General features: G+C 35.2%; 1 protein-coding gene across 2 annotated transcripts in view; it reads left to right on the forward strand.

Moving 5' to 3' along the window:
* Positions 1–17,984, forward strand: part of CERS6 (ceramide synthase 6) — a 323,332-nt gene that overhangs the window by 125,016 nt on the left and 180,332 nt on the right. For both annotated transcript variants that reach the window (XM_001375375.5, XM_007494319.3), the window contains exon 4: positions 5,481–5,538. In XM_001375375.5, the coding sequence (XP_001375412.2) occupies positions 5,481–5,538 (58 nt within the window). The remainder of the gene's footprint in view (positions 1–5,480; positions 5,539–17,984) is intronic.

A 17,984-nucleotide genomic window follows, 5' to 3' on the forward strand; every position in this document is an offset into this window, starting at 1 on the left:
GAAATAGAAGTGAAAAGCATTTTGAGAACTATGGCATGTTTTTTAGCAAATAGAATGTTAGAGTTGAAATTACATTTGAGGAAGAAACCCTTTGCCACATTTTAAGGAAGACTTTAGTGGGAAGGTGTCAAGGTCTGCTTGACAAATTACTTGGGGGTCAATGAACTGGGATGAGAAAAATGATTCTGGGATTACAGGAGGGCCAAACTGACAGACTGACACACAGAAATCCTCTTGCTGACCAGCGACAACATTTAATGATTTGGGGTACATGTTTTATAGGGGAAATGATATAGGCTAAGGGTTTAGGTAAGCCTTTTATATGGATAATGGTTGGTAATGATTTACAAGATGGAGACAATGGATTTAGATTACCTCAGTGACTTTAAACAGAGTTTTCTATAGGTGAAAATTCAATATGTCAACGTGTAACTGTATAACAAAGTTTCTCATGGAATTCTTGCACCAATGATATTTGGAAGGACAGTTAGTATTTTTTAATAATTCGATAATTTTTGTAGACTTCCTTGACTTGATGTAAATCCCAGAATAGAGTGGATGATTTGCAGGGGAGAGATCACTTTCTATAGGAACACCTTGATATATAATATGGATATCCCTTCCACATTATGACTTTCCCCATCATGCTTTCAACATATTGTGGGACAGCATAAGAAATTAAATGTGAATTTTGTAGAAGACTCAGAGGACACCTGAAGTCTAGCAGATGACACAGAAAAAGTTTAGAAACTCAGAAATATAAAAATATATGTATAGTATTATATGATATCAATATATTTTTAATACCATAAATATATAATTTTTACTGTAAACACCCCATAAAAGTAAAAGAAAAAATTCTAACTTCTTCTTTGGTATGAAAAGCGTGCCAAAAATTTTAAGAAGAATTTCCAAATCACATGGATGCCATGCCCTTGACCCCCATGACGTGGAAGGGATACCTGTACTCACAGGTCAATTTTATATAGTGCTTTCAGATTTAATAAAAATACTTTCTGTATAGTCACCAGATGAAGTAGGTAGTATAGTTGTTATTCTTCTTTTCATTTTATAGGTGAGAAAATTGAGATTCAGAGAATAGGAACAGCAATATTGGGTCACTCTTTGAGATGTAGCATTATTCAACTTAAAGGAAAATAACTCCTCTTTTTGTTCATATTTATTCAAAAGACTGAATAATTATTCAGATAGTACTATAATCTTGTGCCAGAGATCCAAATCATCTTAAGACTTTGGGGAAATCAAAGAGAGATCTTCCTTACAAGAAGCCTGGGAAGCTCAGATCTATCTTGTAGATAGTACAGTCCCGAGTGCAATTGTGGAAGGCTAAACCCTTGCCCTCCAGAAGTTTAAAATCTATTGGGGAAGACAAAGTTCATATGGTTTATTAAAACAATTTTAACCTAGTTGCTTTTTTTCTTATCGTTTTGATTATGGAGGAAATGGAGGAGGAGCCATCCTTCTCTTTAGGTACTTTCTTATGCAGAAAAAAAAATTCTGAGAGTGACAGCTATCATTAAGTATTCCTTAAAGGGAGAAGGGAATTAGTGATCTGTTTGGCTTGTTTTTAAATAAATGTGTGGACCAAAATAACTCTTTGAGCTCTTTTCAAAATGCCTGCTACTGTCCTTAGAGGTGCCAGTTCTAAAGCCACAATTAATGAATTAGAAATGAAACTGCAATGCATTTCTGGGATTTCTCTTGAGTTCAGATCTTATACCAAAAGAATAGCAAGGTTTGACTATTTGGCACCACATGTATTGGACTTTGTTAATACTGTCTCAGAGTATTCAGTTATAAGTATAGTGGAAAACAGGTGTTAATCTACTATGTGATTAGAGGACTGATTGCTGCTTTGCATAAGCAAAGAATCATGACACTAAAATTCTGAGTAATTAACTCCAAAATGTGCTCCGCTCATCTGTTTGACTCATGTAATTTTCTTTTATTTATATATTTTATAGATTTGGGGAAAATGGTCTCCTAAATTACATAGAAGTAAAATATTTTAATGGCAGTTATAAATGCAGACATTTCAATTCTATTGTATGATTGATAAGAAATGAGTTACTATTGGAGCCATAACTAGACATTTTTGCAGGTGAAGAGAAAAGTCAAAAAAGGTCTCTAATTGTAGGGAGAAGACTTCAGGCTTAGAGTACTATAAACTTTGCTACATAGTTGCCTTGCTTCCAAAGGATTTTAGATAAAAATGATCAGAAACTACCTAGCAAGATCAGGATTATACAGTCTCAGAGTTGGAAAGGACCTTCCAGGCCAACTCATCTAATGAATATCTGACCAAGAATCCTCCCTATGTCATACTGGACAGATAATCATCCGGCTCTTAGTAGAAGTCCTACAGAGGAATCCATACCTTCTGGAGGCATTTGCCTCTGGATAACTCTTAGTGTAAAGTTTTTCCTTTCTACTCTGCATTTTTTACCTTGTCTTCTCAGAAATAAAGCAGCCTGGACTTCAAATGCAAAGAAATCATTTGGTTTTAAGAGAAATACAAACATCAAAGACTTTACTCATATTACAGCCACATTCTCCCAGCCTCCCCAGAATTCCTGGAAATGAAATCCTTAGCGGGATGGAACTCTCATATGAATGAAACCACACATTTATTTGAGTATTTGAGTCCTTTGATGCTCATATTAGTAACTCTTCTACAACACTGGGCAGTTATTTCCCTCAATTCACCATGGCTTGTCTTTTGAGTGTTTTGTTTCTGTTGTATTTGGGGGGGGGAAGGGTTGGAACCAGACATATGACTTCATAATTATGGGAAATAGGGAATTCTTGGTGAGGAAATACCTTCTACTAATGCAAATTGATACCTGTTCTAGGTGGTACAGTGGAATGAGTGCTGTCCACGTAGGATGTTCAAACTATAGCAATAATAAGGTTTCAGAAAAAAGACATTTGATATGTTTCTGCCTGCAGTCTAAGTTTGGTTTTCCATTACAGAGGCACCTTGTTTTACATGAACTCAACACTCCCAAATTCAAGCATGTATGATTGGCAATTGAAAAAAATAAAGGCAGGAAAACACATAAAATACATTGTTTTAGCTATGTAGTCAATCCACCACCATTTTCCCAGGTGTCTTGGTCTCACAGAAGTTTACCCAGTCACACTCCTCATTCTTGCTCTGAGAAATATCATTGTGAGTCTTTACATTGTTTTGCACCAAAAAGTTCCTCTGTCATGTCTTTGTCCAGAGTTCTTGCTTTTGTAATAAGTCATGTCCATTTTAGAGTAGTCCTTCTCTTTGTTACATTTACACTACTTAGTTATTAGTATGGCTCCAAAGTACAAGAGTAGTGCTGCTTGTAGCTCTGATAAGGCTAAGCAAAATTGTTAAGTGCCTAGGAGGGTTTGTATAAGAAATACTTATTAAATAATAGGGTTTGCCAAATTTTCAATTTAAGCGAAGGGTTTTAGAATATATTTGCCATGTAAAATGAAATCCTATTGTATGGAACTTAAAAACTTAGATATGGGAATATTAAATAGTCTTTCTATTTTTAAAAGTAGTTTTGGATTCCTACTCTTTGGGAATTGTTTCTAAAATTATCCATTGGAACTATAATCTGAGAAAGAAAAACAAATCAGTTCTAGCATAGTCTTGGGATCATAAACCCTTTAGGGACCTTCTCCAAATATATATAAAAACAATTTATAAAAATAAAAATCAGGTTATATATCAAATATTATGTTTGACTAAATTTTTTTTGAAAAAATGCACTGATTTCAGGTTAGTTTTTAGTTTAAAGGTCTTAGCTGATTTTTTTTAAGGAGGCAGTTCTGTGTATGGAAAAAAAAATACCAGTCTCAAAGTTGGAACACTTGGGCTCTAGTCTATACTCTAACTGTGCAACTCGGAGACTATTCAGTTAAACTTTCTGGGCTTCAGTTTCCTTGAAACAAAAGTGTTGAAATAGATGACCCTAAAGGTCCCATCTAGCTATAAAATTCTATGATTTTATGTTACACTGTAGCTAAAAGGAAAAAAAGAATTTAAAATACTTAAATAACATTGAAAAAATACACTACAAAGGTAGTAAAGTTTTCTTGACTTTCCCACAAGAAAAATAGCTTTTCCCATGAAAAAGATAAGTTGGGCATTACCTCATGATCAGTGATGAAATATTTCCCAGAGGACTGCCTCACAAAGGAAAGTTTGGAAACCTTTAGAGTGAACTGAATTAAAAAAAAAAAAGGTTCTAAAGACTTTCTGGTAGTGTTCCTTTAATATGGATAAAATGATCATGTAGCCACTTCCTTGCCTAGAAGAGAAACTGCTCAGCCCCATGTATTAGAATATTTAAACATTTTATACAAACTAAGTCTGAAGATTGGTATAGAAAGTCATTAAAATGGCCTGTCACTGTATGTGGTTTATAGAGTATTGTCTTTATATAACAAAGCTTAAACACAGATCTTTCAAAAACAAATGAAACTCTAAACTTAGAGAATTAGGGCAGTGTATGAAATACTGTACAGGCATCTCTTCACCTTCTCTAAAACTTTTAGTCTCAGAGAGAGTAGTATTGAGCTCCAGGGTTAGGGGGCGCAGGGGTCTTCAATAAAAAAATAAAGCATCCCCTATCTGCGAGATTCTTTGCTAAGCACTGAGCTCAAGTCATATGCCAAATAGCAATCAGAGGTGGGATTTCAACTCAGGTCTTCCTATCTTGAAGGCCAGCTTATCTACCATGCCATATTGCCTCCGATATCTTAACAGGTTAAAGAAATTTGTAAGAAATTTCAAGTTCCAATAATGTGTTAAAGAAATTTGCAAAAATTTGCATAATTATATACAAAGCTGATCGTTTTTCAGAAACGTCTGGGAGGAGTCAGGATTACTATTTTAATATATAGTTCAAAATCTTTATTTGCACTTTTTATGCCCTCATTTAGGTGAAACCAAAGAGTTACATGCACATTAACAAAATCCATCTGTCCTGATTTACTATTGTAGTTTTTCTAGATGTAGTTTCTGCTTTACAAATGTAAAATGTGATTTGAGTATAATGTTTACTTGCAGCTACTGAGGAATTTAGTGTCTGATCCAGAACGGGGTTTAAGGCTGTTTTTGTACACCCTCAGGTTGTTAAGCCACATCCTTTCATGGAAGCTTAGTGCTTAATCACAAAAAGAAGTGTAGATGTTGGGCTAGAAAACCCTCAGGTACTGTGTGGAGAGGAAATGTTGGGGGAAACAAGGGGAAATGAAAGAACTAGCTGAAGGAAAAGAATGTTACGAATAAAAAATTAACCCGTTATGTAGAAAATGTGTTTTTTCAGCTGGTTTTTGTAACTGCTCAGTACCTTACATTTCTCTAGCAGGAAGCAAATCTGGATTGCCTAGTGCTCTCATTCATATATTTTGCACTGTGTTGTGAAATACATTTAATTAACCTAATTTAATATCATGTTACCTTTTTACAGGTGGAGATTTACATTTTACCTTTATGTGTTTACCTATGGAGTCCGGTTCTTAAAGAAGGTAGGAACGACAAGTTACTTTCTTATGCTTATAAAGATGTGTGCTTTGAGTTTCATCCTATCTGCATGGGAGAATTTCTTTAAGTCAGTAAAATTCTATGAGCAAATAGTACATTTGATTTAGAAAACGTTTGGCACTTTGTCCTCTATGATAAACCTCTCTTAAGATAACACCGTATACAAAGCTTGTAAGGTCAGAGATGTTGCTATGCAAAATCCCTTTCTCATGACAATTTAGCAATCAAAGTTATAAGTAATATAACGTGCTGGCCTTAGAGAGATCTTCTGATTCCTTAAGAGTTTGGTAGTTCTCCCCATTACACAACAGCGTACAAAATCAGCACCGCCTCGGCTCTTGATACTGCTCTCACCATTAGGGATGAACAGTTGAGTTTCTTAAATTGTTGGTAAATAAGAGTAAAAGAAACAGAAATCCATGGTGCTTCCTGCCACATATTGAGTTTGCCCCCAGCTCGTCTTGCTGTGACCTGCATATAATAAGTCCCATTTATCTATGAAAATCATTCATTTAGGTTGCAATGAAGATTTTCAATCAGAAATTCAATACTTGCTTTAATTATGAGGCAGTGAGACTGCCTAAATGGGCTTTCCATATTCATGTTGTTAGCAGAATGTTCTGTCTTCCTTCCAAGATTATTAAAGTTTATTTGACCAATACCAAAACCCTGGGCTTCGATGTTGGAAAACCTGAAATAAGCTTGAAAGACTTTACTATGTGAAGTTCTAACGTGATACGGTGCCGAAAAATAGGAGGGGGAAAACCAACTACCCCTCAATATTCTCAGCATACTCAATACCATCTTCACTTGATTAATTGCCTTTTAAATATTTAGGTAAACCTTCAAATATTCTAATTAGTTTTTCTAATATTGCAGTCTAGAAGTACCTCATGTTTTCGGCTTCTCTCCAATTGCAAATATTGTTATGAAACATTGGTTTAAAATTTCCAATTTCATTAAGTTCGGTAGAGCAAATTTCCTCTTGAAATTTTCTTTCTATAGTTTTTTTTCCTCCCTAATTTTTTTAAATCCTTACCTTCCATCTTAGAATACACAATACTGTGTATTGGTTCCAAGGCAGAAGAGTGGTAAGGGATAGGCAATGGGGGTTAAGTGACTTGCCCAGGGTCACACCACTGGGAAGTGTCAGAAACCAGATTTTAACCTAGGACCTCCTGTCTCTAGGCCTGGCTCTCCATCCACTGAGCCACCCAGATGCCCCCTCCCTAAAATTTTTAAGAAGCATTATGATAAAAGGGGTAGAGAACTGGCCTGGGAGCCAGAAAGACTTGGTTTCAAAGCCTCCATTCGCTTGTCCAGTCTTTGTGACCCTGAGAAAGTCACTAACAGCAAGTCACTTAGCACATTGCCTGGAAAGTACTCGACAAATACATATTGATTAATTGATCAATTAAATCATGGAAGCAGGACTCAAACCAAGGTTCACTGACTACAAAACCAATATTCTTTTTCCTACAATAAATTGACACTAAACGGATACAATTACATTTCCATTTTCATTAATATTTCACTGAATTTTATACTTTCTTCAATTTTGATTTTTTTAATCTGAAAGAGGGTTCATTAATTTTGCCAGATTGTTAAATACATGCATGATATAAAAAGGTTAAGAATCTCTGATCTAGAAGGGTGAGCAGTACTATGGGGCTAACAACTATGGGACTTTGGAAGGGGTGATAGAAGTTATATTATTTTAGTCAATATATATACTCTAGGAGAATTAGTAAATTCTATAAGAAAAATATTGTGACTGATGGAAGATTTTAAAAGGTGAAAGGAAAGAATATAGCAAATTACAAGGACTTGGTGTGTATGTGTGTGTTTGTATGTGACTTATATGAGAGCAGAAGTTCTTAGAGTGGGATCTGTGACCTTATTTAATATTTAGATAACTGTATTTCATTAGTGGGCAGCAAGGTGGCATAATGGCTAGAGTGCTGGGCTAAGAGTCATCTTCCCAAGTTCAAATCTGGCCTCAGACACTTATTAGCTGTATGATTGTAGGCAAGTTGTTTAACCATGTTTACCTCAGTTTCCTCATCTGTAAAATGAGCTAGAGAAGAAAGTGGCAAGCCACTCTACGATCTTTGCCAAGAAAACCCAAACAGGGACATGAAAAATCAGATATGACTGAAACCACTGTACACCAATAAATTTCATTGATTTCCTTTAAATTTTATGTATTTAATCTTATGCATTTGAAGTTTTATTCTGAGAAAGATCTGTATACTTGATCAGACATGACATAAGGGTATAAGATAATTTTGCAGTCAGGAAGACTTGAATTCAAATCTATCCACCGGTACTTACTAGTTGTATGACCCTGGGCAACTCAAATAATGTGTTTGCTTCTGTTTCCTCATCTGTGAAATGAGAATAATAACCACATTTACCTCCCAGAGTTATTGTGAGGATCAAATGAGATAATAATTGTATAACACTTAGCATAGTAGTGGGCACATAGTAAGGGCTATATAAATGGTAGCTATTAGCTCTTAAAGATACAACGTCACTTATGCAAAAAATCAAGAGCTTTTCTACTCAAGGTGTAGCACATGAGAGCACCTAATGGATTTTCCTTCCCCTCCAGCTCTCACACTCTGGACACAGTCATCGTTCCGGTAGAGTTCAAGGTCCAAGAAGACCTTGGCATTTAACTCTCAAATGATGTGTCCCTAAACAAACTGAGAATAAGGAAAATATTTTCTTGGGACTTTTTTGGGGTCCTGAGCTGGAAATACAGTATTGAACAAGCTTTTTGCTTTTGTTCTTCACAGTGATTCTCCCATCTTCATACTCTCTCTGCCTCTTTTTCTTCTTCTCTATGCATTTCTTATTTCTTTCATTCTCCTTTGTCTTTGTCTCTTCCCTTGACTGTCTGTCTCTCCATCTATCTGTTGCCCACTATTTATCTCTCTCTTCTTTCATTCTTCACCCTTCTTTCTCTTTTTTTCTCTCCCTCCTCAGGAGGAAAAGAATATTTTTAGTGTTGAGGGTAGGCAAAATCAAACCAAAATCCATACCAAAAATACTGCTGGGTGTTATTAATATAAGCAAAGTAGAAGAATAGAGACAAATCTGCTTGAATAAAATAGGTCATCTCATGAAGTATTAGATTAATCTATTTCCAGTATTCCTTTGCTTCATGTTTTCTAAGATACATACCCATTTGGGAATTAGTTATCTCTCTGTCTTAAGTCTTAGCCACAAAATGGAATAGGAACTAGAAATGTTTTTAAAAATTAAATTTCATGTAACTGAATTCAGCATGATTTGAAAATGATCGTTAAAATGGTTCATCTATTGCCACACATGCCATTATTATTTTTAGGAGACTTGATGGAGGATTCTTGATAGATATTTTTAATAATGTTATTTGTGTTGGAATGCATAATTTATGCAAACTGGAACCTAGAAGAAAAGGATTCATTATAAAGGAAATATCAGAAATGATTTGTTCAAACTTGAAATTTAGATTTACTTTCTTTTGTTATCCATCTTTCACCTAGTTGCCAAATTTGATTCAGTCTTATATAATTCTTCCTGAACCCATTTGGTATTTTTTAAATGTATCTTTGGCAAAGACTAAAGTTTGCCATTTTCTTCTCCATCTTATTTCACAGATGGAGAAATGGAGGCAAATTGGGTTAACTGACTTGTCCAGAGTTACACAGCTAATAAGTGTCTGAATCCAGATTTGAACTCGGGTCTTCCTAGGATCAGTACTCTATCAACTGAACTACCTAGTCTAAGTCTGACCATGAACTTTCCAGTCTTAAAGAGATTCAGAAGCCCCTTCTTGCCTCTGCTATAAAATAAAAACTCTTCTACTGGACACATCAAGCCTTTCAGTTTCTCTTTCCAATCTTATCACTCCTCACACCCTCTGCCTTCTAGGAATGTTCTCCATTTTCATTTTCACCTCAAGGAATTCTTAGCTTTTAAAATAGTGCAACTTGAGTGTCATGTTCTACAGGAGAAACTTTTCTCCTCCCCACAAATTACTAGTGCTCCTGATATTATTTGTATTTATTCTGAACATAAACCCTTATGGACTAAAAGTTATAGGATCATTAATTGTAGTACATTTTCCAATTTGGGGTTGATAGAAGGAGTTTCCTCACAGGAAGTCTAACACAAAAGAAGTCCCAAGTTTTTAACGGAAAAATAGATCTGCACCCGAACCCACAACCCACCCACACATACACACACAGACCCTTTCCTGCATATGTTAACCCCTCCCTCTAAAATGTAATCTTCTCGAAAGTAGAAATAATTTTGATTTTGTCTTTGTATCTTCAGAGCCTACTACAGACTCTAGAATGTAGATGTAATAGTCCCTCAATAACATACTTTAACTTATTATTGTTTTTATTAAATTTTGCCATATACAAAGTCCTGTGCAAGGTCCTGATAATACCAGGGTGCAATGAGATAGGTTTGCCCTAAAGACCTTTCAGTTTGATGGAGGACAAGTGGGTACATAAATAACTGAAATAAAAATAAAATATGATAAATATAGAGGAGATGTTCCCCAAATTTGTAGAGGAGAGGTTTCATTTATGGTTGGAGGAATTGTCAGAATAGGTTAACAGCTCTTGAAACATAAATTTAGAATTAGTCTAAAGCTGTTTAGTATAATACTAGCTTCAAATTCTTTCCATGAACCAAGGTAAATCATTTCTCATGAGTCCTGGTCAGTAGGTAGAGTTTCTGAATCAGGAATTCTTAACTTTTTTTTTTTTTGTAATGGATCTCTTTAGCAATCTGCTAACACCTATAGAGCCCTTCTCAGAATAATGTTTTTAAGTGTATAGAAAGAAATAAAAGAATTACAAAGGAAACCAAATATATTGAAATATGGTTATCAAAAAAGTTTTTAAAGTTTATAGACCCCAGCTTAATAACCTTATTCTAGAGGTAGGTGAACATTCATTCTTCTCTTCTTTCTTAGTGCTCTGAAAGTGTAGGCATTCTCATAGGAATTTTTTTAAAATCATTGATTGTCCTCCGAAGTATTGGAGAAAGGGAAATGAGCTTGTAAAGTTCTATCAATTTGTGTTATTTTTCAATTTCACTTGAAATTTTATATTTATTTTAAATTCAGGAATGCTATCTGTGATATCCTTAGGGCCCTGAAAATATTCAGTTGGAGTAAAATAGTTCTTTTGGGTACTACCAACTCTTTTGTGTTTGAATCATTTTAAATAAAAAAGAGATAGTGCATATAAATTATATAAGACTTACTAGGTACATTTAGGTGCTTAGTATGTAAGTTAGCATTCTTTATGTTCTTTCAGTTAAAATTACTCTCTTGTATCTGAGAGGAAATGCAATCTTTATGAGATTTAAAATATAGCTGCATTTGCATTGGGTAAATGTCAACGTGAACAGTATATTTGTCTCCTTCAGATAACTGAGTGATCCATGATCTCACCTGTGTTAATAATCACCTCATTGATACAAATCAGAATTCATTCATGTCTCCATCTCTGGATATTAGAAATTGCATTGCTTTTCTGAGCTAAGTAAAAAGACTCATTTTACTACATAATTCATAGGCAACAATAAATATTCTGTCTAACCTCTAGCCACATCGAGTATATGTTAATGAGAAAAAATGATTTCTAGAGGTACATAACAGCAAATCAGACCATGAACTACATTTAATATGCATACATGTCATTTGAATCTTGACTACTGGAGATAGAGAATACAAGGGAATGCTTGCTGCTTTGGCTAAGATCTTCTTCAGGGTTGGGGCAGGAAGATGCCTGGGTCTGTATATTCAATAAATTTACTGAGACGAGTCAAATTTCCACAGTGGCCCAGATATTCAAGGCAGCAATCACAGAGGAACCTATAATGAAACATTATAGTTCTTTATTTATAATTGCCAAGGCAGTAAGAATGCAATAACAATTCAAAGATAATCCCTGACTTGAATTTTGTCCACTTTTCCCCTTCTAAACACAAATGACTCTTATCCCTTGATTATGATTGTTGTGAAAGGAGCCATTTTATGTATATGCATAATAATATATTTGATGTATGGGGTAGTCATGGGGTGAATGAGATCAATGTTTTCCCAGTCAATGGCAAGATACAGAAAATAACAGAATTGGAATAGTCCTTGTGGGGAGGGGACTACCCCATCCATTCCAAACACACAAACAATAAGAATCCACTCTATACCATACCGAACAAGTGGCAATCCAGCCTTTGTTTGTTGAGAGCCAGGCCTAGAGACAGAAGGTTCTGGGTTCAAAGGTAGCCTCAAACACTTCCTAGCTGTGTGATCCTGGGCAAGTCACTTAATTTCCAAGAAATTCTTTAGATGGGAGGAATTTATCCCATTACCTCTTGAGTTGGCCATTCCACTTTTAGGCAACTCTAAATACACAATTTTCTTTACTGTAAAGTAAAGTCTTTCTCTTTATTAGGAATATCCATTCCTCTTAGTTCTGGCCCCTGATGCCAAGGAGAACAAATCTAATCTCCCTCCCATATGATAAGACATCCTTGTAGCGCACCAAGGGACTGCAAGAATTTGCAAATCACCTCCCCAGATATGCTACGATCTTGTGTCATCATTATTATAATACTATCATGGCTCTGCTAAATCTTCTCTTTTCTAAACCAAACACCCCGAGTTCTTTCCATTGATCCCACCATGACATAATCTCATGCTTCTTCTGAAATTTATTTAGTAGATCCACTGCCTTCCTAAAGCATGGTGACAAGGACCAGCTGCCATGCCATCTTGTTGGTTTATGAAGGAGTCTACTAAAAGCCCCAGTTATTTTTCAGACTAATTACTTCTTTGCCATTCCTCTCCCACTTGATACTAATGAAGTTGATTTCTGAGTCCAATTATGTATAAATATATATATACACATATATACATAAATATATAAAGTACATTTTTATATTAATTCCAATAAAATTTTATTTTAATTTAGTCTACCATTTTGACCTGTTAAGACATAATTGACTGCTAGTTTTGTCATCAAATGTGTTACCTCTTCTTTCTAGCCTTTTTTTCCATCTGCAAATTAGTTGAATATGGTATATATGTCTCAGTCAAAATAATTGATATACTATTAGATCATGTGCATTGAAGGGTAAAATATTTATTCATATCTGGCTATGCCATTTTAATAACCTGTGGTAGAGAATATGGATACTTTATTGGTTTATAGCCTGATTTGGATTAGGAAATATTTATTTGGCGAATGATAGAGTTATATGGGCTTTGCTTATTTGGGTAATCTAATTCTAAGAATGAGGTGCTAGTCCTAATAACATTTTTTGTTTTGTTTTATATTATTTAAACCTGATCTAAATTATGTCATAGTCTTTATTTGCTCTCATCATATAATATTTATATGTTCCATGTTTTTATAAGCATATTTCAGTGCACTTGATTTTCTTTGCAATCCTATCATTTCATTATATTGAAATGATTTGAACTTGTACTTGAAAACATTATTTCTATCTTGGAAAAGAAAAGGATTAGTAGGGCCATGAAAATATTCTTTGAGCCAGATTCTGAATGTTGTCATTTTCCATAATGCAATGAAAATAGGGTTTTTTTGTTTCATTTCATTTTTAATCTTTCTTGCAGCTAGAGGGAAATGAAATCAAACTAGATTTTGGAAGTCTATCCACATCTTGAATGAGTCTTTCATTTAAAAATGTATTATGTAAGTGGTGGGAATATTTTATTTCTTTAGAAAATAAAGTACTTCTGTGGCATTTAATTTCACCTTTGCTAGTTAAAAGGCCCTTTATTTCACAGTTCTATTTAGTGATTTTGAAAACCATTCTATTTGTTGACTATAAAGAATCCCGAGTCTTTAGAGTTAAGGTAAAACAGTGAACACAATGTCTTCAGAAATCTCTAGACCAGTTTTGTTAAGGAAAATGTAATGAATAAGGGCCAGAAACTAAGCATTTCATTAAATAATTTATTATTTTTAATTAGAACAAAAGTTCAACTTGCTTACTAAATCTTTTCCCCAAAATTAATTGTTTTGACTAAAAAATAATTTAATCCTCAATTAAAAGGTAACCTCCAATGACGACTTGATTCTTCTGGGGTTGCTGCAAACATGAGTCATATAACTTATTAAGAGGCCTTAGAACAGCTAACAGCCCTTGGGTCTCTAACAAACTCAGCTTTAATAGCTTAAACCTCAAAGAATTTTGGGACACTGTACTCATAAAGTATTGCAACAGCTTCCATTATATTCAAGAGTTAGGTTTTCTTCCTTGAAATAGGAATTATTTATGGTAACTTCAGAAAGTACTTACACTTCCTGCCTTATTGAGTCTTCCTTTTCTTCTCTACCTGATTCCTTTTTTTTCTTTTATCTAGATTCACAGTTTTTCAAATTTCCTGACACTCTTTTCTCCAGATTTTTCTTTTTCATTTCTAATACCTAATCAATCCATTTTCCTTTTGGATCTTACTGTACCTAGGTTTCTGTGGAGAAGATCACTGGAAACCTAAGTGCTATACCAAGAGTCATTGTGGTAAAGGAAAGAACACTGGGTCAAGAGAAAAAAGATTCAGGTGACTTGGGATTTCATTCATATAAAAAATTTCTTAGATACAAACTTCCTCCATTGGTGCATGTTCATAAGTTATCCATAATTTAAAATCATAGAGGAGTACCAGTGGACACTGAGACGTTTTGGTGGCCAGAGTTACCTAGGCAATACCTGTGAGTAACAGGATTTGAACCCAGTTGTTTCCAATGTTGTGGTCAGGTTTCTACCATCCTAAATTGCCTCTGTTCTGATTATTGAGCTTCATAAAATTAAACTTTGTGGTTTGGAAATAGATGTGTCTCTTTTTATGGCCCTATTAAAAATCCCAGCATCGAATAACTCACTTACTCTATCTCCTTCCAAATGTTGGAGGACCTCTGAAATAAGTAGAGACAAGAATTTATTGGGTCCATCAGTTGAAGTGTTTTAGAACTAGGTTAACAAATAATCTCCTAATTTGGGAACTTTGGGCAAAAACCAGTTTTCCACAAAGTAGTATAAATATAAGCTGCTATTTGCCCAGTTTTCTTCTTGAATATAACATTATCTAACGACAACTCTGATATCATCTGTGAATTCACAAAAAAACCTAAATTTAGAAGCAAAATGTTTAAGATCATTCATTAGATCCTCCAAGTTTTAAATAATTAAAAATTTTTTGTCATTTGAATTGTCCCAAATAGTTCTGGCAGTTATCTGTTACCAAAGATCAATATTGCAAATGATTTGAGGTTGCAGCTTCTTGTTTGTTCGGATACAAGAGTTTTTGTTTTTTATGGATAAAATTTTCTTTAAGAGTATTGGTAGGGCAGCTAGGTGGCTCTATGGGTAGAGAGCCAGACTTAAGGACAGGAGGACCTTGAATTCAAATCTAGCCTCTAATATTTGTAGCTGGTCAGTTCACCCCAATTGCCTACCCTTTACCACCCTTCTGCCTTGACCTGATACTTAGGTTCTAAAACAGAAGGTCAGGGTTAAAAGAAAAATGCACATTGGCAAACCTTTCCCCTAAGTTTTCTCTAAGGCTACAGAATCTCTGCAACAGTAATAACTTTTCACACAGGAAGCTTCTCCCAAAGAAAGAAGCCTAGACAGCTTGAGGTCCTGTAGCATGTAGAGAGATTGAGCCTGATTGTCTGAGGGTGGAGCTTGGGTTCTTTCTCAGGTAAAAATGCAAAATATTGTATTTCAAAGCAAGGTTTCTCCTTGAGTTATAAAAGTGTCTCCCCATCTGATTCTTTATCGACCCAGGAGGCTTATCTTTTCAGCACAGGTAATAAAAATCCCAACTTTGTAGAAAGTTTAGAACTAAATAGAGGGGGAAAAAACTTCCCATTTCAAAGACTTCCAAAATAATACACCCATTTATATACTCTCTTGGTTGTGGGAGAAATTTCACTTGAAGCCACAGATTTGTAGTTTTGGTTGTGAGCATATGAGAAAAGAAGGAATACTTCTATTCCAGGCACTCAAGTGCCTTACAAATATTATCACAATCGATCCTCACAGCCATCTAAATAGCTCGATGTAATCATTATCTCCATTTCCAGTTAAGAAAATTGAGGGAAAAAAAAGAAACTGGAGAAAACCAGAAGTGAAATGATTCCTGTAGGGTTCCAGAGCTAATAAGCATCTGTCAGATTTGAGTTCAGACCTTTCTGCATCCAGGCTCAGGACTCCCCTATCCACTGCACCACCTAGTGATCTCTAGGGAAGGCTTTAGGACAGAAACCAATCTCCATTAATATGTCAGGGTAAACCTGAATTTAGGGGCTTTCTTTTGTTGGTGGTTGTGCTAGGGAACCGGATTGTGTTAAAATGTGTCTCCCCATTTTTCTTCAGAGTATCAAAATCATTAATTCATTGAAGTGATAATGTAATTGTATCTAAAGTATTGATCTAAGTATCCAAACTGATATTCTCTCATTGGATATGCCCCAAGCCAATCCTTTTGCACATCCCTTAACAATTTTTCTGTAATACAGTATTGAGAGATGTTTTCTTAGTCTATTAGGTTTGTAATAAAGCCTGCCTGTTAATTGCTTTAGCACACAATGATGAACACTCTCAAACACTGTCCTTATCTATGATAAAGAAAAACAACATGTTCTCTTTGCAAACAATATCTTTGAGAACAAGTAGTGGTGAATTCATTTACTGTTTTGTATGTGAATCTGATGTTCTTTTTTGGAGTAAAACATACAAAGCTATCTCAGTGGGATGTACAGAACAAATATTGCTTGATGGCATGCAGAGGCAAACTCTCTAACATGAGTAGCATGTGTTGTGATTAAAAAGCCTGGCCCAGAGTTTTATGTGAGTATGGTTTCTTTGTCTTCTATTTCCCCCAGGTTTCATTTCCTTTTTCTCCATGAATATCCCTAAAAGGAAAGAAGGATGGAAACAATTGTTTATTGAATACATATTTTGTTCTAGGGACTGCCAGAAGCCTTACAAATATTATCACATCTGATCCACCCAGCAAGCTAAAAAGCTAAATGTTTTTATTTTCTCCATTTATAGTTGAGGAAACTGAGGCAGAGGTTAAGTGACTTGTCTAGGGCCACTATGATCATTATTGTCATGATCACATAGGATTCATGGAGTCTGTGTCAGGGCAGCCCCTCACTGTGGGGTTGTTGCTTCAGAATACAGAGAAGGCATGATCCCTTTCCTATAGGTTAGGTTCTTGATCACTTTATGAGCATTGAACAAGGAATAAAATTGGTCCTTATTAAACTAGCAGCTCCTTAGGAGCTGCTATTGTAGGTATGTTGGTATGTGACTAGGAAGAGCACATATATAAAGGGGAGAGGAATTTGTGTAGCACCTACTATGGGCCAGATTCTTTGTTAAGCTAGGTGTACTATTTAGGGTTAGTAATTGTCCTTTCCATCCAATTCAGGAAACATGCTCCCATATTTTCCCTTACTTTCAGCTCTCTCTTGTCTCTCCTTCCAAGGCTGCTTTTAGGTCCTCCTTAGATTCTAAATGAAACTCCCCTTGACAGCCCTCATTTGGAATCAGTTCAGCACCTTTTCCAAGAAAGCTCCAAATGGGGTCAGAAACAACTGGATATAACTGAAACAACTGAGCAATTTCTTGATTTTTAGACCCAACACTCCATCCCCTGTACCACCTATCCTGCTATTTATCAAAGAAGTTCATAAAAGATTTTATCTAGAAGGAACCTTAGAAATAATGTTATCTAAACTTTTCATTTTAGAAAAGAGGACTCTGAATCTAGAGAACTTGAATGACTTAGAAGAGCATAATAGAATGTTAAAATTGGAATTGACTTTAGTGATCAGAAAGCTCTTCTATGTTATAGATGTCCCTAGACCCTGGGTATCTTGACTTTTGTGCCTGTAGAGCATAGCTCTGCTTAGAGTCACCCAATTATTTCATGACAATGCTGAGAGTGGAAATCAGGTCTCTTTATTCCTAGCATAGTTAGCCTTAATTCAATGATGGAATTCATTATTAGATCAAAAAAAGAAAAGCATAGGATTACCCCCCTCCTCTCCACTCCAACCTAGAAAAGAGTAAGGCAGGGTGGTATCAGGATAGAAGATGAGATAGTGAAGTAAAATTCATGCAGTGTCGTCTCCCTCTTCTCCCCTCATCCCATAAGAGAGCCATTTTCCTTATTTGCCATGTTCCAATAATGGATAATATGATCAGAGTCGTCTCCATAGTGATTGTAACTGTGGAGAACACTTGGTAGCTATATGGTAAGCTAACATGATCTGCACCCTGGGTAGTGCACAGTTAGGAGTTGTCACCTCTTCTCAGTCAGAGTTGCTTCTGCCTCTCCTATGGCTCCATGCAGAGATCATATTTTATCAGT

Source organism: Monodelphis domestica, chromosome 4 (assembly GCF_027887165.1).
Source record: "Monodelphis domestica isolate mMonDom1 chromosome 4, mMonDom1.pri, whole genome shotgun sequence".
NCBI classification, from domain to species: Eukaryota; Metazoa; Chordata; class Mammalia; order Didelphimorphia; family Didelphidae; genus Monodelphis; species Monodelphis domestica.